This window comes from Nycticebus coucang, chromosome 14 (genome assembly GCF_027406575.1).
Source record: "Nycticebus coucang isolate mNycCou1 chromosome 14, mNycCou1.pri, whole genome shotgun sequence".
Taxonomy (NCBI): Eukaryota; Metazoa; Chordata; class Mammalia; order Primates; family Lorisidae; genus Nycticebus; species Nycticebus coucang.
This window is the reverse complement of record NC_069793.1, coordinates 11133790-11161767: the sequence shown is the minus strand read 5'-3', so window position 1 is coordinate 11161767 and position 27978 is coordinate 11133790. Positions and strand designations below refer to the sequence as shown.

The 27978-nt window shown below is 50.4% G+C and overlaps 1 protein-coding gene across 5 annotated transcripts; it reads left to right on the top strand.

Moving 5' to 3' along the window:
- Positions 1-42: 42 nt before the first annotated feature.
- Positions 43-27689, top strand: INCENP (inner centromere protein). 5 transcript variants are annotated; one of them, XM_053562312.1, is made up of 18 exons: positions 43-92; positions 3744-3894; positions 4301-4414; positions 5242-6050; positions 11835-11886; positions 12578-12635; positions 12747-12864; positions 13892-13943; positions 14373-14490; positions 14564-14710; positions 20133-20242; positions 20315-20435; positions 20793-20897; positions 21745-21914; positions 23473-23551; positions 23687-23794; positions 24440-24590; positions 25786-27689. In XM_053562312.1, the coding sequence occupies exons 2-18, from the start codon at positions 3755-3757 to the stop codon at positions 25980-25982; spliced, it is 2649 nt and encodes an 882-aa protein (XP_053418287.1). In that variant the 5' UTR covers positions 43-92; positions 3744-3754; the 3' UTR covers positions 25983-27689. The 5 variants fall into 5 exon arrangements, with proteins under 5 accessions (XP_053418287.1, XP_053418286.1, XP_053418288.1 ...); XM_053562311.1 differs by having other exon boundaries at positions 56-223; XM_053562313.1 differs by having other exon boundaries at positions 56-223; positions 3692-3894; positions 14564-14698.
- The last annotated feature ends 289 nt before the right edge of the window (positions 27690-27978 follow it).

Below are 27978 nucleotides of genomic sequence, written 5' to 3'. Positions count from 1 at the left end.
GCCCACACAAACTTGCCAAGGATTGGCTGAGCCTTCAGGTTTGAAAATCAGATTTCGCCCGCGCTGCACCGCCTGGTTGCCGCTCTGGAGTGGTGAGGCCGGAAAACCTGGAGCCGAGAGGGTCTGGGCAGGTGGGGGCTGGGGTAGGGAGACTGCTGAACTTGGATCGGAGCAGCACTCAGAAACTTGGATCGGACTTGGATCGGAAACGCGGTGCAGACAAGTGAGTGCGCGCGAGCGGCCCGAGGAGGGTGGTTAGTGATTTGTTCCTTCTCTCTCCCGCTCCTAGCCAACTCTGGGTTAGAGGTGTGACTCCCACCCCCTTCTCTTGCTGCCTGGGAATGTGAGGGTTATCTCTTCCAAAAGGCTAGGTGACCTGCCTTGGTCCTGGGGCCTGAGATGAACCTCACCCTGTACTTTCCACCTAGGCACCCAAGTCCCTGGAGAATAACCCCATCTTTCCCCCCCCCGGGCTCCTCGCCCCTGGTTTTGTGCCCGAGGGGCTTTTTATTGACTTGGACGCTCAGGAATCCCGAAACCATATTCCAGGTGGCGTTTTTGCACTATAAATCCTCTCGCTCGCCGCCTCCGCCCTGCTGAGCAGCGTTTTAAACCGACCATTTCTGGAAGCCGATGTCTCCCCCCGTTATCTTGTCACTCCCCAAGTTTGTTCACTGTCAGCGGTTCGGTTCTATCTAGCTTCCCTGGGCTACTCGTGGGGCTGCCCAGAGCCGAGACCTGGCCCCTGCCTTTCAGAGGTTGATAAACAGGAGGCGGTATAGCTAGTGGATAAGAGAACAGTTTAAATCCAGGCTCCGCCCCTGATTTACCGAGTGACTTTGACTTAAATTCTCCGTGCCTTGAGTTTTCTCATCTGCCCATGAGTATTCTCGAGGTTATGATGAGAATTAAATGGGATTATGTCTGACCGGCTATTAAGACGAAGTGTGGTAGAAGGGTGCCCAACTTGCTGCACCCTCAAATGAACAGGAGTGACAAGGAGGGCAGGAAGAACTAGTCTGGTGTGTGGTTTGGGAGAAATATTGAAAGAGAACTGTGGACAGGATCTCGCTTGGTGGAATGTTGGGTGCTCTGGATCTGTATGCAGGTTCTTAACCTGCTGAATGAAGATGAGGTTTTTGCTGCTCCTTCCAGGAGGCTGATTCTTGCAACAGTGACTCCTCCTTTCTCGGGATCACCTCTGTTCTAATTTAGGTGACCCTTTTTAAATGGCCAAACTAAGGTCTGCTAAAAACAAACTTCTTCATGAAAGAAGTCCGAATGCTTTTTTATACTTTATGAAAGAAACTTTCACCCACTTTGCTGATTTGAACACAGCCAGTTTTTGCATTCTGCAGCTCCTCTGCAAACTTTTGTCTTCCTTAAACATTTTTCTTTTTGCTGGCCTTGAACTGAGGTCCTGCACTTTGCCAGGGCTGTGGTCTGGCTGCAGTGGGGCTGGGGGAAGCAAGAGGAATGGTAGTGAAAAGGCCTTGCCTATGATTGCCTGACTGCAGAGCTGAGGTTTTTGCCCAAAGCCTGTACAATCCTGCCCACAGGGGTCATGGACATGTGTTGGCCTGTGCTAATCTGTTTAGAGTGAGTTGATTTGGTACCCTTTGTGTAGTGGTGGCAGTGGGGAGGGGTAACCGTAGGATGTTTATCTCTGGGTGTAGAGTTGATGGATGAATTAATTTATTCAGAAATTATTCCTATTGCCAGGCACTGGCTGGGTTCTGGGCATTCAGCGACAAGTGAGATAGACAGGGCTTTCCCTCAGGGAGCAAGTGTTTAGTGGGCAGAGATGGTAAGCAAACAGGTAAACAATCACCCAAATGCTATGCAGAGGACTGAAATCAGTAGATCGGATTCTGGCTGGGACTGCCTTAGATTGTGGTCAGGGTCCTCTAAAGATCCAAGTGAGTTATACAAAATGGGAGACAGAGTGTTCCAGACAGATGGCAGAACAAAGGCTAGTATGCTCCTGAAACATAAGAGGAACAAAGGCTAGCTGTAACCTGACCTGGTATTAAACTCCTTGAAGGATAAAGGGGTCAGCAACTTAGCCCCTCCTTCCAGGACCTTTCGTGTTAGAGAGGCAGAGCTATGAGTAGTTCTCTTTCTTTTTGAAGGTATAGATCAGGAACGTGGGTCACTGTGGGGACATGAGATGTGTAATCTGTTATTATGGTTTACAGACCACCACCATCCATTTGTTCTTTCATTCACCAGATGGGATATTTATTGAGCCTGTGTGCTATGATGTCATAGAATATAGTCATCCCTCGGTATCCATGGGAGATTGGTTCCAGGACCTCCCTCTGATACCAAAATCCATGGGTGCTCAAGTCCCTAACATAAAATGGTGTACATGCATTTTCCCTCATGCTTTCAATAATCTCTAGATTACTTATAATACCTAAAACAATGTAAAAACTATGCAAATAATTGTTATACTGTATTGTTTGGGGAACCATGACAAAGAAACATATTCTGTACATGTTCAGTATAGACACAATTTTTTTTCCAAATATTTTTGATCTGAGATTGGACGAATTCATAGTTTCAGAACCCACAGATATGGAGGGCTGACTACTACTTCCTTGTTTGGGGGTTTTGTGGTGATTTTATAACCAAGTCTTAGAGAGGATACCTGAGTGGCTAGTTTGTGTTTTCTTTCTTTCTTTATTTTTTTGATACGGAGTCTCAAGCTATCGCCCTGGGTAGTGTGCTTTGGCATCACAGCTCACAGCAACCTACAACTCTTGGGCTTAATTGATTCTCTTGCCTCAGCCTCCCAAGTAGCTGGACTACAGGCACCCGCCACAACGCCCAGCTATTTTTTTGTTATTGTTGCAGTTATTGTTTTAGCTGGCCCAGGCCGGGTTCGAACCACCAGCCTTGGTGTATGTGGCTGGCACCCTACCCACTGAGCTATGGGCGCCGCCCTCGAGTGGCTTGTTTTTTTTTTTTAAGAAATTAAGGAAAAAACTGGTTTTATGTTTTTCCTTGCCTGATTTTTGTAGATAGGTTTTCTTAAAAGCAAGACATTATTTATCAGTTCCCTTCATGCTCCCTGCATTTACAGGGTATTTCAGCTAAGGGAGAGGGTTGTGGGGGGGCCTGTGGAGAGCACATCTCTGGACACGTACTTTCTTACTCCTTTGCAATGCCAACCTCCTTCCATTAACTGGCCTCTTAATAAGGCAGTTGGATTTGATGGTTTTTGTCCTTATGTCTGGGGTCAGCTCCAATGTAGCACATGGTGGCTATCTTAGCCTTTCCTTAACCATAGATAAATAGTGACAAGAGAACCCACAGGAGAGTAAAAACAGGACTTGTTTGGGCAGAGACAGAGGGGCACTTGGGGCAGCTGCTATTTCTCCCTGATTCAGGAAGGCAGGTGGCAGTGCCTGTCATCTTAAGCCTAGAAAAGACCATTTGTAAGGAGGACGATTGATACTGGGATTGGCTACAAAATGTGGATTTATGGGGACATCCATGCTGTGTGTGAGGAACTGGGAGGCAATGAAGAGGTTGAGTAGAAGGGCCCTTTTTATAGAAATGAAGCCAGGGAATTGGTGTTTAGGACGTGCAGCCCTGGGGAGCAGCGTATGCAGGGCAGGCCCTGGTTCAGGCACTGGCTGATTGTGATTGGGGGGTGGGTATTATGTCTCTTCCTTTGTCAAAGGTACCAGCCCTCCGCCCTGAGCCCTTGTGCCGTTTGTCCCTACCTTCACCAGACACAGCCACCATGGGGACGACAGCCCCAGGGCCTATTCACCTGTTGGAGCTCTGTGAACAGAAGCTCATGGAGTTTCTCTGCAACATGGACAATAAGGACTTGGTGTGGCTGGAGGAGATCCAGGAGGAGGCCGAGCGCATGTTCACCAGGTGAAGGCAGGGGCACGCTGGTGGGTAGGGACTCTAGGGGCTTCCTGGGCTGCCATGTGTGGTCTTAGAGACAGAACAGCTCCACTTCCCCACCTGACAGGCAAAATGACAGCCTGTCAGGCATCCCTCCTAAGTGCCCAGTGTGCTGGGGGCCTGATTTAGTGTCATGGAATAAGAAGGAGAGGTTAGAGTCCCTTGCCTGAGACTGGGCCTCTCGGGGTGTGAACTTGCTTGTCTGCCACGTCTCCGGGATTGGCTGGCAGGTAACTTGCACATAGCTTTGGAAAGCATGGTTGGTAGTGGTCACCCCAGCTAGACCTGTCACTGCCAAGAAATGGGCAGGGGCCAAGTCAGGTAGGAGAGTGGTTCCTAGGCAGCTTTGAATGTCATCCTCTGTACCAAACAGAGAATTCAGCAAAGAGCCAGAGCTGATGCCCAAAACACCTTCTCAGAAGAACCGCCGGAAGAAAAGACGAGTTTCTTATGTTCAGGATGAAAACAGAGACCCCATGAGGAAAAGGTAAGGGGTAGAGGTGGGTGAGCTGGGCAGGTGGGCTCTGTGGAGGCTTGGTGCCCTCTGGGAGAGTTCGGTTTCCAAAGATGTTGATTGGAAGTAGCAGCCTGCAGGGCTGGTGATGGGTACCACTAGGCCATGCTGAGGGGCCGGAGAGGGTGGGAAAGAGACACATGACCCAAGACCATGGAATCTTCTGTGCTTATAGTGGGGCAGGTGTGTTTGATCTGAGTCTTGGAGAATGGGAAGGATTTTCAGAGGTGGGACAAGAAATAGAAGCTGGGCTTCTTTTAAGGGGAAAGCAGCCAGAGGTATAGACCAGGCGGCTGGTCTCCCACTCCACTGTTGCCATTCTTGTTATATAATTCCCAGTAGAATTATAGGTGGGGTCTTGGGGTCAGGCCTGGGTGTAAAGCCCAGCTTTGTTCCTGAGCAGCTGTATGTCTTCGGGTTGAGTTTCTACCTCTCTGAGCATCTGTTTCCTCATCCCTAAAGTGGCGATAATGGCACCTACCTGTCAGGGCCCTTGTGGATTAAGTGAGAACATGTGTAAAGTTTTCAGCAGGGCTTGGCATGGCAGAATGTGACTTCAGTTAGTGAGAGGTTTGTATGAATTTAATCTTCCCAGCAGTTCTCTGAGGACGACAGCATTATCCCCAATTTATGATTAGGAAGACTGAGGTTCAGATAGGAATGGGCTCAGAACTAGAGGTGGCAGATGGCCTGGACTGGAACTCAGATCTTTTGCCTCCAAGCCCACACTGGTGTCTCCTGGGGAGATGGATGTGCCTAGCATGATTCTATCTCAGCCTCTGCTCTGCTCCCTCTGGCAGATTATCCCGAAGAAAGACTCGAAGCAGCCAGCTGAGTTCCCGGTGCCTCCGCAGCAAGGACAGTGTGCAGAAGCTTGCCACGGTGGTGGGTGAGAATGGCTCTGTCCCGCGACGGGTGACTCGTGCTACGGCCGCAGCTGCAGCTGCCACTGTGGCATTGGCTGCACCTTCGCCCACCCCCGAATCTCCTACAGTGCTGACCAAGAAGCCTGAGGACAGCCTCGCCCAGGGCCAGCTGGTGCCCGTGGTAGAGATAGGCATCAATGAGCGCCGGAGTGCTGAGCTCTGCATCACCCAGTCCAAGTCCACCCAGGCTGTGTTTCAGACTCTTTCCCTAAGCTCTGCTTCAGCCACAGCTGTAGACTCTCAGGGCATACTGACATCAGATGAAGAATCAACACCCAAGAAGACAGAGGCTGGGATACTGGAATCTGTCGCAGTGAGCACCCTCATGGCTACACCCCACGACCCCAAGGGTCGAGGGGTTGGGACAGGGCGGTCTGTCTCTAAGCTCAGGATTGCAGGGTTGTCCCCGGGCCCACGAGACTCTCCTGGCTCTCCGGACTCTCCATGGCGGCAGCGGGTGCTGGCACCCATCCTCCTGGATAACTCCTCCATGCCCACAAGCTCCCATGCGGACACTCACTCAGTGCGGCGCAGCCTGATTGCCCCATCCTCCCCGGATCCCCAAGTCTCACTGGCCCAAAACTACTCCCTGGTGGCCCAAGAGGAGGGTACTGTCCGGAGGGCAAGCAAAAGGCTTGCCAAGAAAGCTGCCGAAGAGCCAGCAGCCTCTGCTCGCGTCATCTGTGAGTCTGGGCAGCTCAGCCATGTTGAAGGTGTGGTGGGTGGTCCTTGGTGCCTGGCTCAGATGGAGAGTTTCTGAGAGACCATCTAGCAAGTGTCGTCCATAGATCTCTCTGTGATGATGTAGATGTCCCATATTGTGCTGTCCTGTGTGGTAGCCACTTGCTGACCACACTGCCTTTTATGTTCTCAAAATGTGGCTACTCTGATTGAGAAACCACATTTTGAAAGGTATCATGTTTCACTTAGTTTAGATTTAAATAACCATGTGTAGCTAGGGGCTACCTACCACATTGGAAGATGCAGCTTGAACCCAACCTTCTTGTTTTACAAATGGGGAAATGGGGCTGGGCGAAGTGGCTCACACCTGTAATCCTAGCACTCTGGGAGGCTGAGACAGGTGATTTGCTTGAGCTCAGGAGTTTGAGTCCAGCCTGAGCAAAAATGAGACCCCATCTCTATTAATAAGAAAACAAATGGGGAAACTGAGGTTGGGGGAGGTTGGCTACAGCATCCTTATGGTTAACAGTCATGTTGAAGCTGGAACCTAGTTCTTTTTCCCCAGGACCAGTGTTCTCCTCCCTCCCCTTTTCTGCTGGAGCTGTTTAAATTCTCTACATTTGTGCGCTGCCTCCTTTTAGCAAAACTTTGGCCTGGAGATGGGAATTCTCATTCTGGGAGAACAGATGACTGAATATCTGATGGGGAGAGCCAAGATGGCCTAGGAGCTGATCGCTTGGGTTTGGGTTTTCACTTAGCTATTTACCCACCCTTGGCAAGTTTTAGAAACTTCATGGACCTCAGTCTTCACCTGTTGACTGAGGGTAACAATAGCATCACTTCAAAGGGTCACTCTGAGGTTTTTTTTTTTTACTAACCCACAAAGAATGTATAGATTGGTACCTGGTGTGTAGGAAGGGCTCAGTAACAATAGCTGCTCTTGTCATCATCAGATCTCAGTTTGGGGACCATTGCTTACAGGAGTAGGTGTGTTAGGAGCCACAGAAGAGAAACAGGGCTAGGTGCTTGAGGGTCTGAGTTGGGAGGGTTTTGAAGGATGACTGCACTTTTGCCAATGGGAAGGATGTGGGGATAGGTGTTCTTGGAAGAGAGAACAGCTTGTACAAAGACTCCAGGGGCTGATACAGCAAGTGATGGGGTATCTGGGCCGCATGTGCTTCACATGGAGCTTGGGCTCGACCCTACTGAAGCCAAAGAAGTGGCCTGATGACAGTTGTTGGGAGGTTCCTGGCACCTTGTGGAAGTGGCCAAGAGGGAGGGAGAGAAGGATGCAGGGAATTGCTGCAAGGGTTCAGGCCAGAACATGAATGAAGCAGTGGGCTGATGGGAAGGATGAAATCAGGTTTAACATTAATTTGTATAAAATAGTGGCTGGCATCTGCCTGGCACTGGAAGATTTATAAAAAGCAAAGGTTACTTCATTTGGGCCTTGCAGCAGCATTGTTAGCTTGCTAAGATTCCCCCATTTTACAGAGGAGGAAACTGAGGCTTAAGGAGGCCATGGAGTCTGTAAGTTGAGAAGTGAGGCTTGAGCCCTCCATGTTTCATTCTGTCCGGAAAGGCAGGCACTTGCAGAGGAGGCCTTATGGAAAACCCCAGGCAGTGTCTGTTGGGCAGGGTCCATCAGGCAGGTGAGGGCATCTCACCTTGACAGGTGTCTCCCTGGCCGAGTCACACTGCCTGGGGCTGGGGCATGTGCAGAAGTGCAGTCTGCAGTTTGAGTTTGGATTCTCAGAAGGACCTCAGTGGTTCAGATCTGCTTCAGAGATCTTCTCAGGCCTGGATCTACTCCTGTGAAGGAGCTCAAGTGGGTAGGTGAACCTGGAGGGCTGGCCAGGCAGAACCATCACGCAGATCTGCAGCTCGTAAGCCCTTCCGATGGCTGTTCCTCCTCATCCCCTTCCCTGCTTATGGTGGGATCCTAATTTGGTACATGTGACCCAAGTCTATCTGACTGCAAGCCCGACTTTGTCACCCTTTTTGAGGTGGAAAGAAGAGGGACGGGAGACCCTGGGTGACCCTTGGGCACACCCCTTCCCTCCGTGTCAGTTCCCCATCTGTGAATGGTGACATTACCTGCTTTGAATGTGACTGGAGAACCTATCCTAGTGCTTGAGGGTGGTGCATGCTCAGTAGATCTTATTTAAACAAAACAAATTATAGGACCCAGGAACAGCCTGTGTCCCTGGTGCTAATGTAGGTGTGGCCAGGCTGACCCTAAACAAGGAGCTACAGGGCTTGGGGTGGTGACGGTGTGGAAGGCTTCCCGCAGGCCTTCCTGACGCCAGGCTCTGGGGAATGGCTCAGGGGAAATCTGAGGTGGGATCTGGGTTTGGGTTCCTCCTCAAGAAGCTTTTGGTGCTGGGATTTGAGTGCAACTTGGTAACTTTGGAGGGGAAGGAAACACCTGCAGTTAGGGAAATGGGGAAATGAGACAGGCTGGCAGTTAAGGTGGGCGTGGGGGTCTAGAAGCCAGTGTGGGTGCTGGGGTGAGGAGCTGCTCTGGGGGGCATGTGGCCCCTGGCCTGGTGTGCACCTGCTTGAGAGGGCTTCTGGGCAGCAGTTCTGTGGTACTTAGGCAAGGGACAGGGCCACTAATTCACGGCTGTTGGAGGGTCTCCTTAGGGGCTCCTGGCCACCTGTGCATTGGAGAACATCCCTGGCCCCAGTCCCTCTACCAGGCCTTAGGCCACCTCCCTGCCACCAGACTGGCTCTGAGGCCCAGTGGCAAAAGATGGTACAAACATTCTAGTCCTGCCCCCTCATCAGGGAGCCCTCAGGTGGGGGCAGTCATCACCCTTAACCGCCAATCTGGCCCTGCAGCTGGTCCCCTCACCCCCCAACTCGACTGTTACACCCAAGAAAAGTTGTGCTTCCCTTCTCTCTTTGGCTGACCAGTTGTCCCTCTTTCCCTGGGACCCTGGACACCCACCCCAGCCTCACCCTGGCTGCCTCCCAGCCTTACCTCTGGCTATGCGCCTGTGGCTTAGGGTGTGCCAGCCAAACTGGCCATCTTTCTATTCCCCAAGAAAGCTTCTTCCTTGCCTCAGGGCCTCGGCAGGAGCTTTTCCTTTTCCCCAGATGTTGCTCAAGTTGTGGTCTCAGTACCTGCTTCCAATTTTTAAAATTATTGAGGACCTAAAAAAAGCTTTTGATGATGAGGTTATATCTGTTGATAGTTACTGCATTAGAAATTAAAACTGGCCTGGTGCAGTGGCTCATGCCTATAATGCTAGTAGCACTTTGGAGGCTGAGGCGGGAGGATTGCTTAAGCCCAGGAGTTAGAGATCAGCCTGAGCAACAGTGAGACCCCATCTCTACTAAATACAGAAAAATTAGCGAGGGATGGTGGTCCACACCTGTAGTCCCAGCTACTTGGGAGGCTTAGGCAGGATTAGTGATCACTTGAGCCCAGCTATTTGAGGTTGCTGTGAGCTACAAAGCTATGGCACGCTACCCAGGGTGGCAGAGTGAGACTTTTTTTTTGAGACAGAGCCTCAACCTGTCGCCCTGGGTAGAGTGCTGTGGCATCACAACTCACAGCAACCTCCAACTCCTGGGTTTAAACGATTCTCTTGCCTCAGTCTCCCAAGTAGCTGGGATTACAGGCGCCTGCTACAATGCCCAGCTATTTTTTGATTGTAGTTGTCATTGTCGTTTGGCAGGACTGGGCTGGATTCAAACCCGCCAGCTCAGGTGTATGTGGCTGGCGCCTTAGCCACTTGAGCTACAGGTGCTGAGCCCAGAGTGAGATTCTTGTCTCCAAAAAAAAAAAAAAAAAAGAAAGAAAAGAAAAATTAATTAAAACTGAAGAATTTAAAAATATTTAAAATACTATTTATTTTTATTTTAATATTAAAAATGGAAATAGACAAACATTACCTGTTAACATAAAGTTTTGACTGGCATTATCTAACACTTTGCAGATCTTTTTAATGTGTGGCTTAAAAGAAGAGGCAGATTCTGCATTTAATTTGTAGCATTTTGCTCTTTGGGTTAAGGTATCAGAAGGAAATCTGGCCTCACACAGATGAGCAGTTAGAAAAGGGAGGCCTATCTTGGTAGCTTTTCAGATAATTATAGGTATTCTTTGTTATCACACCCAACACAAGCCTTTCTTAAAGGCTCGTTGCAGTGTGGGATCTGAAATATTTAATTCATTGTCTGTAATTCCACATTGATCTACCTTGCATTTTGAATGGATTTTTCAGCCATGTGTGATTTTATAACCTCTTGGTCATTTGGAAAATACTAGTTCACCGAGTTTGGTACATCTTCCAAATCTGACACACTTCATTATACAGGGTGTCCCAAAGGTTGCCCATAAAGTCATCATACATAGGGAAAATGGGAAATTGTATCTAAATGTACGTTTATTTACAAAATAATCATTACAAATTTTACAAAGAGGTAGCCAATACATAGAGACTATTTTTTAATTATTTTGTTAACAAATATTGTCCACATGTATGTTAGATGTTTTATTTTAAGAGGTAAGACTCACTTCATTTATTTGTAAGGAAATGTCTTCCGTAAACCCAAGATTAAATAACCATAGTTTGTTGGCCGTTTTTTTTGAGACAAAGTCTCTGTTGCCCAGCTTGGAGTACAGTGCAGTGGCCTCACCATACTTGACTGCAACGCTTAGCTGCTGGCTCAAGTGATCCTCCTGCCTCAGCGTCCCAAAGGGTTGGGATCATAGGCATGAACCAGCGTGCCTGGACTGTCAGTTGTTCTTTTAATTAATATAGTGTTTTAATTAAAAATAGTGTTTCATGAAAAAAAGTGGTTCAGCTGGCCGCTTAGAGGCATGCGCTCTTTACAGGGAGCTGGGTCTGCAGCGTCTTGCAGTACTTCCCACAGGACAGTAGATAGACATGTACTTGCATATAGTTTTATTAAAATTGATAATTTTATGCCTTTGTCAAAAATATTCGTCAGTGAAACTGGCCATTTCCTTCCTGTGAACATGTGATCTGGGGCTAGCTCCGGCTTTAGCAGCTTTTACTTCTTGTGCCTGCATGGCAAATGTCACCACAGCAAAAAGGGAAAATGATATTTCGGTGTTATAATGAAAATAGGTATGCCCTTATGGGTCCTGCAAAAGGGTCTTGGGGACGTCTAGGGGTCACAGAATATACTTAGAGAACTGCTGGCCTGGATGCTTCCCCACTCCCCGCACTGTTCCCCTTTTGTCCATAAAGTTCTGCACAGCAGATCTAGGGCACCTCAGGTGTCCCCGTTACGGGCTTTCAGAATTTTCTGTTCTCTTCTCTCATTACACCATCATAGTGTCATTGATGAGATTTATTTGATTATTGTTATCAAGACTAGCTAGTGACTCTGTTTTACTCACCACGAAGTCCCTGCTAGCTCTAGACCCAGTACATAGGAGACAATCAATGAGCATTTGCTGAATAAATAAGCTGCTTTGTGTTGGGCCCCTTGCTGGGAGTCAGGGGCCTGGAGCTGTATCAGACACTATCCCTTTTCCCATGATACCCCCAGTCCAGTGAAGGAGCTGAGATGTGGCCTCACACAGGCATGTTCCTAGCTAGGAAATAGCGGGGGACATAAAGACAGCAGCTCTGTTAAGGATGCTAGGGTGCATGCTGAGGGTGAGGGCCTAGGGCATGGCAGGGCCTCCCTGACTAGTGCAGGGAACAGTGGCTAAGTTCCCACTGGAGCCTGATTTCCTAGACCTCTTAGAGTAGTACTTGTCTGGTTTCTGATGGTATCTTTTGTTCCTTTGTTTTCTCCCTCAGGTCACAGTTACCTAGAGAGGCTTCTGAATGTTGAAGTGCCCCAGAAAGTTGAGTGAGTTCAGTTCCAGGACTTGGGGAATGGGCAGGGACAGTGGGGCTTGGGGAGGGAAAATGAACTCCATAACTAGAAGCATTTCTTGGGGCTGAGCCCTTCCCACTGACTGGCCAGGGCCCCCCCTTCCCCTCCAACCAGGCAGCCAGCACTTGGGCTCTCAGACCTCCCTACAGCGCCAGGCTTGACTCTCTGAGTCTGGCATCCTTACTCTGGGGTGGGGTGTGGGTTCCATAGGCTGGGGGTGGGCCAGGACAGCCATGAGAAGCCATGTTCAAGTTGGGGTGGGTAAAATGGGGGTGCTCTAGGATTACACTCAGTGTGCTTCAGGCCAGAACACTGTTTTTCCTGGAGGCCATGTCCTCCCATCACTAAAACTAGCCTCCTCCCTCCTTCCTTCAGAGCAGAGGGATCAGTGCTTGGGTTGTGGGTTGGGGTGGGGGAGCTGGGCAGACCTGCTGGCTTTGCTGGCCCCATGGTAAAGAGATGCTTAGGCCTAAGAGGTTGAGACAGAGCTGGATAGAGGGCTTATGTCCTGAGTCAGAGCTCTGCTGGGGCTGAGAGGAAGCCAGGGAGCTGCTGCCTATAAGCTGTCCTCCCATCTGCAGGGGGCTGTGGGTTTGTGGCCAGGGAATGGGGAAGAGCTTGGACTGGCTGGGTGGTCCCCACAGTGCCCCTTCTCTGCTTTCAGCCCCAAGCAGAAGGAGCCCGGCAAGAAGGCTAAGCCTGCAGAATTAGCAGAGCCAGAGGTAAGAGGCAGCAGACTGGGGAGGAGAGGGCTCAGGGGCCTCCAGGGCTCCTACTCTGCACTGCAGCCACCCTGGGCCTCAGGACCTCTAAAGCCTTGGTTCTTCCCACAGTCCCCTGAGAATGATGAGAATAACTTAGGGCTCCACAGTGCCACCAAGACTGCCCTTAGTACACCCAACCAGAAGCCTACAGTCAGCAGCCAGGAAACACCCTCTGAAGGACAGCAAGGTGAGTCTTCCTGGCCTGTGTGCAGGTTCCCTGGCTCCCCCCTTTTCTGGCTAATAGACCAAAGATAAATGAAACTGGGCTAGGTGGGTGCATAGATCTCCTTCCAGTCTATGGTTTCCTCTCCCACCTTTGGGCTGGAGATGCTACCTAATGCACATGAGTAGCCGTGACTGGATGAGTCAGGACTTGGAAAGGGCCTGAACTGGGGTATTAACATGAAAGTGCCAGGTCAAGGCCTTGAGCTTGACACCATTGTGCAGCAGGAAGAACCATCGGCTGGGGGTTCACCTACCTGGCCCCCTGTTTTGTCTCTCTCCTTTGTAGGTCCTTCCCTGTTGAAAGAGGACAGGAGAGATGTGGGCTCTGGGAGCTGGTCTGGAGCCTGCCTGGCCCTGTAGGCTGCTGGGGGTGGGGGAAGTCCTGGGGTGGGTCTCACATCTCTCTGGGAAGGGGGCTGCTCTCATTGGTGAGAAGAGGGATGTAGCTGTGAGATCTTGGACATGGCTTTCTCCTCTTTACAGTGGGGGCAATGGTGTGCTACAGCCCCCAGGGCTCCTGCAAGGAACCTTTAGGGTGAGGGGTGCTTTCTCCTAGCAGTGAAACAGAATATACTGACCCTGTACATTCCCCTCCTCTTGTCACTGTTGTACCAGCTGAAAGGGCTGGGAAGAGTGAGATTTAGAAGCTGTGCAAGGAGCTGTTAGAGCTTCAGCTCTGCGAGTCGTCTGTACTCAGCCCTCAGTGTTAGAGGTGGGCACTGCCCTGGCTGAGGCCTCCTTGATAGGATTGTCCTGCCTTGCTATGCTTGTCACAGATGCCAGGCCTGAGGGAGCAAGCTGGGCTCTGATGCCCAATAAATCTCTTAAGGCCAGTCAGTGCTAAGGCTGATGTTTCTGTGACTGGCCACTCTGGGGGCTGCCAGGAAGGGAACTTTGCTCCTTCCAAGGCTGCAGTTGCCAGGGCACACCTTCCCCTAATCCTTCTTGGCCATTCCTCTGCAGCCTCTCTGAAATTGTTGTCTTTACAGAGGCCAAGACTGACCAAGTAGATGGACCCAAAGAGCAACCTCAGAGTGCCAGGTTTGTATTGGGAAGGGTCATGTGGGTGACTGTTCTAAGGGGCCAGGGGGACATGACCCTGAATCCTCACTCAGAAAGAGTGGACATGTGGTCAGTGGTTCCCTAGACTCTTGCCCAGGGTATGGCTTTATGCTCTGACTTAACAAAGGAGTTGGCTGCCTGATGCAGGATAAGCACCAGCCTAGAATGGGGTACCAAATCATTCACGCTTTCCTGCAGCTTCTTGACCTGACCTTGGACTAGTCACCTCCATTCCTCTGAATAGGCAGCTGAGGGTTGGTGAGGGTGACCCTAGCTCTCTGTTGTCCCTTTTAGCCTAAAGGCCTATGGCGTGGGCCCAGTTTTATTCATAGGGGTGACCTTGTGTAGGGTGTGACTAGGGCTATGGTGGTTTGTCCTGTGACCATGTTGCTGCCTGTGCCTTGGCAGGAGGAAGCGCAGCTACAAGCAGGCGGTGAGCGAGCTGGATGAGGAAGCACACCTGGAGGACGAGGAGCTGCAGCCCCCCAGGAGCAAGACCCCTTCCTCGCCCTGTCCAGCCAGCAAGGTGAGCCAGGGCCCTGCCCTCCCTTTGTTCCCTATCTTGCCTGTTGAGTCCTGACACTCATCTTGGTCTGCAGGTGGTGCGGCCCCTCCGGACCTTCCTGCACACGGTGCAGAGGAACCAGATGCTCATGACCCCGACCTCAGCCCCCCGTGGCAGTGTCATGAAGTCCTTCATTAAGCGCAACACTCCCTTGCGCGTGGACCCCAAGGTGAGGGGGCCCGTGTCCCAGGTCATGTGGCTATTGGTTCCAGCCTATCCCCTAGACTGCTGGGAGTAGCATGGGTCTAGGCAGAGGCAGGTGTGCCCAGCTCAAGCCTCTGTGGCCACAGCTACCTCGACATCTGAGCACATTGTCTCAGACGCATGTGCTCAGATCACATTCTCTGATCTTTGGACTTTGGTCCAGAAACTTGGCCAGCTCAGTGTGAGCCCTGGGTCTTAGGTTCAGGGCTAAGAAGTTGCAGGACTGGCCGAGCAGATCTCTGCACTGCCTCACCATCCCATGGCCCCAGGGCCTGAGTGGGCTTTGTGAGGGGCACATGTGCACACCTTCACTGATGGGGCTGAGGGTTGGATGAGAGGAAAGGAGGGGGTGTTCTGGCAAGTAGGTGCAGGCCCCAAGATGCTGGCCCAGCCTAGCGCATGACCTGCCTTCCCGGATGCCCCTTGCATGGCATTAACTTTCAACCTTTTCCTTTTCTCCTCTCCACAGTGCAGCATTGTTGTAAGTAAAGCCTTTTCCTATGTGGTAACCTAGCCTTGCCTAGCACTTACGCTGTGGTAACCCTATCCCTGTGCCACTGACAACTACAGACGCACTAACATCATAACTAGAGGGCAGCATCAGGAGTGGCAGTGGGGGGCACACTGGCTGGAGGTGCTTAGCCAGGGCCCTCTCTGCCCTCACCTCTGCTCCCAGCAGGAAGCAAGGGGGGATGTGGCCCCTAGCTGTTCACCAGAGCTATAGCTTGAAGTGTCCCTCATGGCTACCTCCCTCCTCTCCAGCACTGGGTCCCCCTCAGGGTCTGTGGGTTTGTGAAGAGAACAGACAAATCATTTCTGGTCCCCAGACACATTGAAATTTATTGGGTCTAGGCTGGCATGGTAGCTTATGCCTATAATCCTAGCACTCTGGAAGGCCGAGGCCGGTGGATTGCCTAAGCTTGGACATTCGCGACCAGCCTGAACAAGAGTGAGACCTCATCTCTACTAAAAATAGAAAAAACTTGCCAGGCATTGTGATGGGTGCCTATAGTCCCAGCTACTCGGGAGGCTGAGGCAAGAGGATTGCTTAAGCCCAAGAGTTTGAGGTTACTGTAGCCTATGGCACCATGGCACCCTAATCAGGCAACAGAGTGAGACTCTATCTCAAAAAAAAAGGTGGGGGCATGATTGGGTCAGACCTGTAATCTTGAGGTTGAGGGGCAGTAGGGAAGGGGCAGTCTGAATTTGTCTGAAGCTGGAAGCTGAGTCTTACTTTGCCAAGTGACAGAGGAACTGTCAGTGGTGGCATCTGGAGACAAACCACAGGAGCTGTTCTCTTCTCAGATACCTCAGAGCTGAGGTGAGCCAGGCTACTGACGGTGAGCAAGGAGCCTCAGAGAGCTGGGGCCTGCTCAACCCTCGTCCCAGCTCCCTGTGCCAGTTGCCAAGTCTGCAGCCATTTTGCCGCTTTAGTTTCTGCAGCCTTTTTCCTCCCGGCCACACAGTGATGTTCTGTGACAGCTGGGAGGGCCTGTGCCTACAGGTGAGGGGCTCCCAGCAGCTGGCCAGATGGGCTCTGACTTGCTTTTCTTGCAGACACGCTGTCCCCTTTGGTTGGACCCGGTGATAGCATGCCTTCCCCTACACCACAAACGGGCTATGTGGTTTTGTTATTTTCACGCCAGGCCATTGCTAGGCACCTGGGCCCACGGTCAGCAGAAGACTTAGACTTGTTCCTCCTATGAGCGTCCACCTGTGTCCTACCCAGTCTGATCAGAGCCTTGTGGTCATGTGGGCGTGACCGAGAAGCCCAGGAAATTGCCCTTCTTGCTTTGGAGATCCCAGATCTCTGCACAGGCATCTGGTGGGTGTGGACAGTCTTTAGTTAGGAGACTGAGGCCAGGAGAGTCACAGGGACCTTGGGGCTTGGGACAAGTTTCTTAACCTTTCGGCCTAAGTTTCCTGGGCCATAAACAAAGAGACCGGTTGGGTATTTCATGGTGATTTGGTGAACCAGAGAGTAATGGTGTCATTCAGCTAATGCAGGGCTTGGGCTTGGTATCAAGTGGTCATTGGTCAAGTGGTAGAGATTGCTCAGGGGAGGTCTCTGATGCAGATGGGGCTGCTCTTGCTTATTTCCTCCCACCCTCTACTTTGGCCTTGAGGGCATCCTCTGGAGAGCCGGGACAACCCACTTGTGCAGGTTGGAAGAGAAGAGAAACACAGATTTTGTAATATGAATGGTTCTAAAGCATCAAGTTTTATGGTTAACACTCAGCTTTGGGATTAAAAATCTGCAGTGCTGAGCCTTGTTGACAGCTGGAGTCTGGTTGGCACTTTGAGCAGGAAGAGGGTGAGGGTAGGGGGTATGGGTAAGCGTGCCTGGTACCAGAAGGCGTTTGCTTTCAGGACACTTTCCTAGCAGGAGAGTGGGGGCAGGGGGGGTAAGATGGGAAAAGCAGAATTGGGATCCTGCCCTTCTGCTGTTCTTCCCTGGGTCTGGGTAGTTGGCAAGCTGAACGAGAGGCCTGCTTAAGCTCACCCCCCGTTCTCCGTGTGCATCCCCGCAAAGGCCAATGTCTGCCAGGCCCTTCCTGTGTCCATCTTGACTTCTATGGCTTCTGGTGTCTCCCTCCATTTCTCTCCATCTTCTAAAAAATGTTTAAAAAAAAAATTATACCTACAGTAAACTGGACTTTTTCGGGGAGTATAGTTAAATATGAATTTTAACATGTGTATTGATTCCTCTATCACTACCACATGGGGATATGGGACATTTCCATCATCCCCAAAATGCCCTCTGCTACTTTAACTCCTTTATGGTCACATCCTCCCCCGACCCCTGTTCTCCATCTCTGTATTTTTGTCTTTTGAGGACATCACATAAATTGTATTGACTCATAAGATGCCCTTGGTGATGAGCTTCCTTTACTCAGCATAATCTTCATGCCCAAGTGATTATAGTTGAAATGAGTTTCTGATAGACAGGATATAATTGGGTAAGGTTTTCTTTCTTCCTTTTTTTTTTCTAATTCATTCTGACAATGTCTTTTATTTGAATTGTTTATGTTGAATGATATGTTTGGATTTAGGTCTACCTTTTTGTTTGTCTGCTTGTTTATTTTTCCCTCTGTTTCTTTTCGTCTTTTGCAAGGAGTTACTTGAACATTTTTTTAGTATTCCATTTTTATTATCTATTGTGATTTTTTTTTTTTTTTTTTTTTTTAGAGACAGAGTCTCACTTTGTCTTCCTTGGGAGAGTGCCATGGCGTCACAACTCACAGCAACCTCCAGCTTTTAGGCTTAGGCAATTCTCTTGCTTCAACCTCCCGAGTTGCTGGGACTACAGGCGCCCACCACAACACTTGGCCACTTTTTTTTGTAGTTTGGCCGGGGTCCAGTTGGAACCCGCCACCCTTGGTATATGGGGCCGGCACACTACTCACTGAGCCTTAAGCGCTTCCCTATCTATTGTGATTTTGATGTTATCATTTTGGAGGGTTTTTCAGTGGCCCATCTAGACCACTTAAGTAAGTTCCATACTTAACTTTTCAGTCTGTTCAGGATCAGTGTTTTACCGGTTCACTTGGAACATGGAAACCTTTCCCTGCATCTGTCTTTGCCTCTTCCCTGCTGTATGCTGTGGTTGTCTTATAAGTTACATCTATTTAATATACATAGACCCATTGACCGTCCCATTAGTCATGTTATAATTTTGACTTTTGGCTGTCGAATATTTTAAGGAATGTAAGAAGAAAAGAATTTTCTACTTATCCACATATCAACCATTTCTGTTGCTATTCTTTGTGGCTGTTAGTGTTTCCTTCTGGTATTGTTTTTCTTCTACCTAAAGAGCTATCGCAATTCTTTTAGAGCAGATGTGCTGATGAGTTCTCTGGTTTTCGTTCATCTGAGTATACTTAGTTCACCTCTTATTTCTGCAGAATATTTTCACTGGATATAAAATTATTTTATTTCGGCATGTTAAAAACTTCCTTCTGGCCTCTGATTTCTGATGAGAAATCTTTAGTCATTCAAATTGTTCCCATATAGGTAATGGATCCTTTTCTTCTGGCTGCTTTTGATGTTTTTCCTTTGTATTTAGTTTTTAGCAGTTTGATTGTAATGAGTCTAGCCATAAATTTCTTTGGATTGATCCCATTTGTGGTTTGCTGACCTTGAATCACAGATTTGTATCTTTCACCAAGCTTGGGACATTTTTAGCCATTATTTCTTTAATTTTGTTTTCAGCATCCCCCTTTTCGCCTCTCCTTGTGGGATGCCAATGACAGTGAATGAAGACCTTTGGTATTGTCCCACAGTTCCCTGAGGCTCTGTTAATTTTTTTCTCTTTGGGTTCAGATTGGATAATTTTTATTGTTTTATGTTCAAGGTAGACTGTGTCTACTCACATCTTACTCATGACCAGAGCCCCTTCTCTTCATGTTCAGGAGGGTGTATTATCTTTGAGCCAGGTTTCTAGGGGGAACTACTCTAGTTGGGATCAGGGTGAAGATCCAGGGAGAAATTGACTGTAACCAGTACAGGGAGATAGAGGTGGCTATTTGATACTGAACCCTGCAGTGGGAGAGTGGTAGGAGCCAGGTTGGGGGTGATGGTTAGGGACCCTCAGTCTGGGGTGAGCACCACTCTTGTCCTTGACCAGGGAGGTGCTGGCTTGAAGCCTGGCCTGTCCCTGCTGGTTGCCCACTGCTTTGGTCGTCCTCCTGGGCCTTTCTGGGTCTGCCCAGGAGGAGATGCCATCATCAATCTACTACTGTTTAACTACTAGTACTTTTTAAAAGTTGTTTTTAAATTTGTTAACACAGCCATATCAGAGGAAATTTGAAAAATAAGGGAAAGAATACTATCCCTAATCTATCTCATCAACCTATAATAACCTCTCTTAGCATTTGGAAATTTTTTCTTTTGTTTTTTTCAACTATTATTTTATTTATTTCAACTATTATGAAATATGTTGATATATACAAAGGAATGTGTGTACACACAGTGTATAATTATAAAACATAATTGTAACAGATTAACACCTATGTATGCACCACCTCCTTAAATAGAACATTAACTATAACTTTCAAAGCTGCCTTTCTGACCTTTTGTAAGGGGCATTCTTCCCTCTTTTCTTCACTTTTTTTAAATGCACTGTTTATGTAGCACATCAATCCAATTTTGAGCCTGAATTTTGTGCTGCTCACAACCTGGCAGGGTTGAGGGCACTTGTGACCCAGGCCTTTGGGTGGGAGGAAATTGGGTGCTCCTGGGAGGAGGGAGTGTTGGGGGCTTCTCTGCCTCTAAGAACCATTCTGATGTGGCTGCCCAGGTGTCTTTGGGCCGCTGGGGCCTGTGAGCAGCCTTGGGTCAGGGGGGCTTGTCCTTGCTCATGTCCTCTTCCTCCCCTGCCCTCCCCGCCTTCCCCCCAGGAGAAGGAGCGGCAGCGTCTGGAGAACCTGCGGAGGAAGGAGGAGGCCGAACAGCTGCACAGGCAGAAGGTGGAGGAGGACAAGAGGCGGCGGCTGGAGGAGGTGAAGCTGTAAGTGGCCCCGCTCCCGGTCGGCCTGCCCCAGCCTTGGCAGGGCTCCCATGACTCCTCTGTGCCCCACAGGAAGCGTGAAGAGCGCCTCCGCAAGGTGCTGCAGGCCCGCGAGCTGGTGGAGCAGATGAAAGAGGAGAAGAAGAAGCAGATCGAGCAGAAGTTTGCTCAGATTGATGAGAAGACTGAGAAGGTGTGAGCCTGGGCTGTGGGAGGCCGAGCCTCAGGTAGGCTGGGCCCTATTGGGTCCTGAGCAGTTCAGATTTGGCTGCCCGAGGGTTGAAACTGGACCCCTTGGAAAGTTGGGGTTTTGAGGCCCTGTACCCATCTGTGTTTGCTCCACGGGCCCTGAAGGAGCTAAGCTGAGGTTGAAGCTCCCAGCTGTGGGTTTTCCCAGCAGGCCTTTGTGGGTTGGTGGTCTCATGCTCCTAGGCCTCTTCTTCCCTGGGCTACGGGGAACAAACCAGGTGTGCAGGGCCGTGGAATGCCTATGACACAGGGTTCTGGGAGCAGGGCTGCTCCAATAGGCACATATGGGTGGCCTCTGCAGGCTAAGGAGGAGAAGGCCAAGAAAAAGGCGGCAGCCAAGAAGATGGAGGAGGTGGAGGCACGCAGGAAGCAGGAGGAGGCTCGCAGGCTCAGGCGGCTGCAGCAGGTGCAAATGCACGTGGCTTTGGGGAGGGGGTTGGCAGGACAGACACCGTCTCGGCACTATGGGAACCTGCTGGGTACCCAGAAGGTTCACCAAATGCCTCCAGGAGGGGGATGGTAACTGGAACCTGCCTTCTATAGAAGTGAAGTTTGAGAGTTAAGTGTACACTCTACTAGACTTCCTGTCTCAGCTGTGTGTGACCTTGGGCAGGCAACTTGGCCTCTCTGTGCTTCCATTACGTCAAGAAGCAGTGGTATCTACATGGTAGGGTTGTTGTGAGGATTAAATGTTAATGTTTGTTCTCTACATGATTACTGTTATGACTGATCCCTGGAATGTTCCACTCAGCTCTTCCTGGGGACTGTCTGTCTTACGAGTTTAGGGGAATGCAGATCTATCATTAGGACTTTTGTTGCTAATAACCAAGGTTTCTTATTTACTCTGTGCTAGGCACCATTCTGTGTGTTGTGCATATAAACTCAGCAGCTCCCTGTGGTGTAGGGATGACCTACATTATCTCCATTTTATGGATGAGGAAACCTTAAACCCAGAGGCATTAAGTGGATTGCCCAGCGTCACACAGCTGATTCTGGCCCCAGAGTCCCTCACTTGCTAAATCTGCTGCAGTAGCAGCAGCAGAAGTTGTCCCAATTCAGGCCGGTGCTGGCAATTCTTGCAGGGCCTTGCTTGGGAAGTAACCTCACTTCTGCGCCAGTGTTGGTCAGTGTGAGGTTCCTGGGCTGGGGCTGGGGCAGGCCCTTCACCCCAGCAACCTCCTCTCTGCATGGCCACTGCCCTGCCTCTCTAGTCCAGGCCTGGCCACAGCACCTCACCATGCTCTCCATCTTAGGAGGAAGAAGAGCGGCGGCACCGGGAGCTGCTCCAGAAGAAGAAGGAGGAGGAACAGGAGCGGTTGCGGAAGGCGGCCGAGGCCAAGCGGCTGGCTGAGCAGCGCGAGCAGGAGCGGCAGCTGGCCGAGCAGGAGCGCAGGCGGGAGCTGGAGCGGCTCCAGGCTGAGAGGTGAGGGGCCCTGCTGGCCAGGCAGCACCTGCCCGCAGTGTGTATCCCTCACCTAGACACAGTCCCTACCTCCACTAGGACTTTTGCAGGTGCTTTTCTGGGCTCTAAACCCCCAGGCCCATGCCTGGCAGCCTACCTGGCTGGACTGCCCGCTGGCTGCAGGAGATTCAGGGAGTAATGGGCGGGTTCACTCTGGGCTTGTCTTGGTGCCGCCTCCAACCACATGTGCTGACCCCTCAACTGACAGGGCCGGGGATCATAGGATGAGCTAGTATTTTTCAACAGGGCCGCCATGGGTGTTTGGAACAGGAGAGGACACTGCAGGACCTTTAGCATCCCTGGTCCCTGCCCTAACTCAGGTGATAACCCACCAACATTTCCAACTTTCCCCCCATGGGGAATCCAGGAGTGCTGAGGTCTTCCAGCTCTGCAGATGCCATGGTCTCTGAGAGACAGGAATTCTATGTGTAGTTTCTAGGCATCTGTCCCAGGCCACTCTGTGTCTGGTTCTGCTGAGTCCTGGGGACACTAAGGGAGATAAGCTACACTCACTTTCCACCAGGAGATACATGGGGGACCCTGTGCCTGTGAGTGTGGATGTGGAGAACTGCTGGTGGGTGTGTGCAGACATGCAGGCCCAGCAGCTGTCCTCTCCTGCCTGCGCCTCCTGGGAAACAGAGTTGTTCCTGGTCCTCTGGGCAGACTCAGAGGTAGAAGTTTGGGAAAGGGAGAAAGTGCAGGGGATAGTTAATGTATGCGGTTTAGAATTGCAGGGTGCAATTGATGTGATATGATACTTGAGGGTGACAGTACCATAGCCGTAATGTTGGCGATGCTGGTGGGTTCCAAGCTATAGCTCTGTATGTTTCCTTGTTGGCTCCTCACTTGAAACCTTCCATAACTCACTTCACAGATGGGAAAACGGGTTCAGAGAGGTTCAGTGACTTGCTCAAGGTCAGGAACTAGTACGTTGTGGAGGTGACTCCAAAGCCCATCAGCAACCCCTCCCTGGCTTCATGCTTGGAGCCAGGTGTCTTGTGCTGTGTGTTCAGATTGAAAAGAGGTAGAATGCGGGGTGGGGAACTTGTGGCCTTTTGGATCCTTGAGTGCGGCCTTTTTTATTTCTTCACCCCAGCTGTATTGTATCAAAAGAGTGCAGGCCTTTTGACTAAATCCAAATTTTATAGAACAAATCCTTTTAATAAAGGGATTTGTTCTGTGAAGTTTGGATCCTCCCATTTGATTCTCAAGATGACTCTCGAGGAAACATGTTACAATCTGTATTGTGTAAGTAAAGTGAGGCTCAGAGACTTAAGTTGCAAGGAGGAGTGGGGGCCACATTTTGGTAGACTACAAAGGCTGCACTCCTTGCACCTTCAGGTGTGCTCATGCCTGGCTTTTGGGGCCAAAAAAGCACAACCATTGGCTCAAAGCTGAGTGCACATTCTGCCATCCCACCACCTAGGGTGTGTCCTGCTGGACCTGGCTTCTTTTGCAGGGCCAGGAGCAGGATCAGGGCTCTGCTTCCTGACCTGACAGGCTCTTGCTTGGTCCTCAGGGAGCTACAGGAGAAGGAGAAGGCCCTGCGGCTGCAGAAGGAGCGACTACAGAAGGAACTGGAAGAGAAGAAGAAGAAGGTGAGGGGGCTGGTGGCTCCCATGGGGTCTATGCTGCGCTGGAGGGGTCTGGACTTCTGCTGCAGGAACTATGTGGGGAACGCAGGGAAGGGCAGGGCATGGCTCTCTAACGGCCTGCTACTACCTGGGTTCTAGGAAGAGCAGCAACGTCTGGCTGAGCGGCAGCTGCAGGAGGAGCAGGAAAAGAAAGCCAAGGAGGAAGCAGAGGCCCGCAAAGCCCTGAATATGACCGTGAACGTGCAGGTGTGTCCTGGGCCCCAGCAGAGAAGCCCTTAGGGCAGGGAGACCCCACTCTGATCATTTTGTGCATGGGTAGACACACAGATTCTCTCTCTTGAATACTCATACACATGCTATTTTTTAGATGGGCACATAGAATTTGGCAGCTTGGTTTTCTTATCCCTTTTTTCCCATTTACTCTGTTGTAGACATCTGTCTTATTTCCACATATGTAAATTTCTTATTTTTAGTGGCCTCGTAGCAGGCAATTGTGCTGAGATATAGCCAGTTCCTGTTGATGTGCATTTAATCTATTTTCTGTTCAATCTTCTGTTACCAAGCAGAAGATAGTATGAGGAAGCACTTCATAGCAGCATAGTTAATATATTAAAAACTTGCAAGTTAGTAATGTCCATGATGGATGGGTAAGTTGCAAAACATGGAGTCCCCTGGAGCTGTTCCCAGGAGGTAAATCTATACACACTGATCTGGGAGAAAGTTTGCTTAACATGCAAAAGGAAGATACAGAGGCATGTATGTTCTGTGACTTTTTATAATTGAGAAGTGACCCCTGAACCTTTCTATGTTTTCCGGGGGGTGGGGGGGGGCGGTAACCAGTGCCCCTCAGTGGTGAGATGCAGCAATGCAGTGGGGGGTAATTTTTTCCAGTCTCCAGCTTGTACCTCCTATCAAATGACACCACAAGGGCCCAAGGGGCCTCCCAAGATCAACCCAGATGACTATGGGATGGATCTGAACAGTGATGATTCCACTGATGATGAGGCACAGCCCCGGAAGCCCATCCCTGCCTGGGCCAGAGGTGAGCAGGGCCCAGGGCCCTGGAACTAAGGATGGGCAGCAGCAGGTATTGGGAGGCTGTTGTGCCTGTGGGCTGGTGGCTGAGGCCTTGGCCCTGAGCCTGTAGCCAGGAGATGGTGGGGCACCCTGTGACTGGTAGACTTAGAGTCCCACCCAGTAGGCCTGAAGACACTTGGACCCATATAAGCAACTCTGGGCAGGAGTAGAGTTGAGTGTGGTAGTGATAGGGTTTAGAGACAGCGCTTAGAGCTGGAGATGGGGCTTCCAGAAGCTGGGTGGTGTAGGACTCCTAAGGAGGGTGTGGGCACCGGAGCAGGATTTGACCTGGGGTTTACAGGCCCCAGCATTTAAACAAGAGCGTGGGTAAGTAAAACTGTGCTGCCTCAGGTTTGGGTATAAGGCCTGCCAGAGAGTGGGCGGGGTGAGTGTATAGTGGGTGCTTTGCAGCATTTACTGAGCTGGGGGTCAGGTTGGGGCACAGACTCCCCGGACAGAAGGGCTTGGAAACCTGTAGCAGGTCATGGCTCCACAGAAGGCAACATTCTTTCAGCAGTTTTGCCTCATTTTAACCCCACAATAACTGGAATCTGACTTAGCCTCTTTAACTACTAGTGTCAAGTCTTGTGGGAGGTGGCTCTGAACACACTTAATCATAGTTGATCTTAACAGTTCCCTCATCTGTGAAATGGGGGTGATGGGAAGACACAGCTGAGAAGGTTTCTTGAGAGTGATGTGGGTTCCTTAGAGTGGCATGTGGTGCCAAGCAAGGCCTGGGTTCATGTCCCCCTGGTCACCCAGAGGCCCCTGCAGCCTGCACCCTCTGCACCTTGGGGCCTGTGGGGTTGATGAGAAGGTGGTTGATGGTGGTGTTACATGCTTGACTTCTGGAGCTGGTCTTGTCTCCACACCTCGCTCTGCCATTGTTAGCTGTGTGCCTTTGAGCAGATCTCCCCATTGTGGTGGGGACAGTGAGCTCACGAAGTTGAGGGTTCAGCCTGTGCCTGACCCACACAAGCTTTGAGGACTTTGTGCAAGTGAAGCTGCCAGCGGAGGCAGTGAGAAGGGGGAGTGAGAGTGTTCTCAGCGTTTGTATCTGTGGGTGCCGGCAGGAGTAGGGCCCTGAAAGAGACCTCCTGGGCTGGAGAAGTGGCTCATGGAGAGCCCCAAAGCAGTAACCAACCCGTGTTCCCCCACAGGTACCTTGCTCAGCCAGGCCATCATCCACCAGTACTACCACCCCCCAGACCTTCTGGAGCTCTTTGGAATCATTCTCCCGTTGAACTTGGAGGAGATGTTCAAGAAGAGCAAGCCCCGCTACCACAAGCGAACCAGCTCTGCCGTCTGGAACTCACCACCCCTGCAGGGGACCAGGGTCCCCGGCAGCCTGACCTAAAACCTGAAGAAGCACTGAGGCAGGCCCACGGCCTTGTTAGGGCTCTCTCAGCTCCTGTTTGTGTCTGTCTGTCCGTCTCTGTGTTGGTCTGGTGCCCTCCGCCTGGTATGCTGCTGCTGGGAGCTTGGTCAGGTGTACATACATGTTTCCTGTGTGCCGGGTATTTCTGCTGCAGCTGGCAGGTGACCCCAGACCTGTTTGGGAGATGGGCTTGGTGGGTGGTTGGGGAAGAACCAGGCCCAGCCCCACCTGGCCCGCAGACAGCACTCTGTAAATAGACTGTTATTTTCAGCTGCATTTTAGTATTTCAGTCTCTGAGAGCGAGATTAATAAAGTATATTCCCTTACACCTGCTGTTGGTATCATGGAAACTGAGGGCCTTAGCATGGTGTCCTGGCCCCTGGCCCTGCAGCCATATGTCTTGGGCATCAGAGGGCTGGAGGACCAAGCACTGTCCTGTCACCTGCAGTATGCGTCAGGATCACCTGGTGTGGGAGTCCCTCTCCCAGAGTGCTGCTAAGTGGGTGATCCTATTGCCAGGACTACCCTGAGGGACACTTAAGTTACTTTCGAGATGAGGCAGGTACAGCTGCTTCCTATTCTTCTGGGGCACTCCCTGTTTGTATAGGGGACCTTGCTAGCAGGCACTGCTTCCTTCTGGCTCCACTGAATTTAAGATAGAACCTTCTGGCTCCAACTAGGTTTTTAATAGCCTCGTGCTGCAGTGGGGATATGGGCCACGAGCTGTTGCCCCTGCAGCTCAGTCTGCTGAGCAACAGCCAATGCTGGGTATATCCTGCTTGGGCAGGAGCAGCCTCTGCTTCTCCGGGCTTCCGTGCTGCAAACATTCCTCCAGAAGGTTTAGGAAAGAAGGAAGAGCAGGTCTGGGAAGGGAAGCAAGAGGTTGCAAGCTATCCAGATCCAGGTTATTGTCCTATCTGAGCTTTTGGGAGCTTGATTCTGAAATCTGAGCAGCAGCGCCAGAGCTAAGCTGTGTCACCCAAGGCTTACGTGCCTGCTTTGTGTCCCTTACTACACTCACACCCCGGCCAGCAAAGCACAAAGTAGCTTACGTGGCCAACCCCAGCCACATCACCACAATGACAAAATTCGAAATTCCGAATTCTGAATTTTCTCAACCAAAGCAAAACACTGCATATTGCGAGGAGGGAGTGAACTCAAGTTTCTCATAAAGGGGATCCTTTAAAATGTTTTTAAGCAATTGCACCCTCATTGGCTTTATTGCAATTTATTAAGTCTGATAGTGGATATGAAGGCAGACACTTTGATTCAGGTTGAGTTGCCTAAATCCATGAAGCTTTAATCCTATTTGCCCATAAACAAACTCATCTACCTACATTGCTTTTCTTTTTAAATAATACCTATTCTTTTGCTCTTAAGATGTAGGAGAGTTGATAATACCAGACTAATTCCAGGTTAACCATTCTGGGGTTGCCTATGAAAGAAGAGGAGGCAATAACCCATGAGTGCTGTGGCATTTTTCTGGATCTCAGCTGATTCTCCTTGCCAGCTTTGCCCCTGGCCTGAAAGGCTCCGGTCAAGTGGGGAACTTGTTTGCATGGTCCCAGAGAATCAGAGCAGGGCAACTTGAAGAGTGTTCAGTGTCTCTGAATTGTGACTTGAGAATAATAGGCAGGGGCCCTTCCAGGGACTCACTCCTGCCCTGTATGCCCTGGGATACTGTAACAAAATAAACACAGATTATCTCCAATGAGGGCTCCTATAACTAATTGCCTTTTTTAAAAATTGAATTCCCTTACACCTGCTGTCACTTTGTCACCCTTGGTAGAGTGCCATGGCGTCATAGCTCATAGCAACCTCAAACTCTTGGGCTCAAATGATCCTCTTGCTTCAGCCTCCCAAATAGCTGGGACTACAGGTGCCTGCCACGGCACCTAGCTACATTTTTAGAGATGGCGTCTTGATCTTGCTCAGGCTGGTCTCTAACTCCTGAGCTTAGGCAATCCACCCACCT

Coding starts and splice junctions, on each gene's coding strand:
- INCENP (XM_053562312.1), top strand. CDS start 3,755: ATGGGGACGACAGCCCCAGGGCCTATTCACCTGTTGGAGCTCTGTGAA. Junction 14,711..20,132: donor ACCCCAAGGTGAGGGGGCCC/GTGTCCCAGGTC, acceptor CCTTCCCCCCAG/GAGAAGGAGCGGCAGCGTCT. Junction 23,552..23,686: donor TGGAAGAGAAGAAGAAGAAG/GTGAGGGGGCTG, acceptor CCTGGGTTCTAG/GAAGAGCAGCAACGTCTGGC.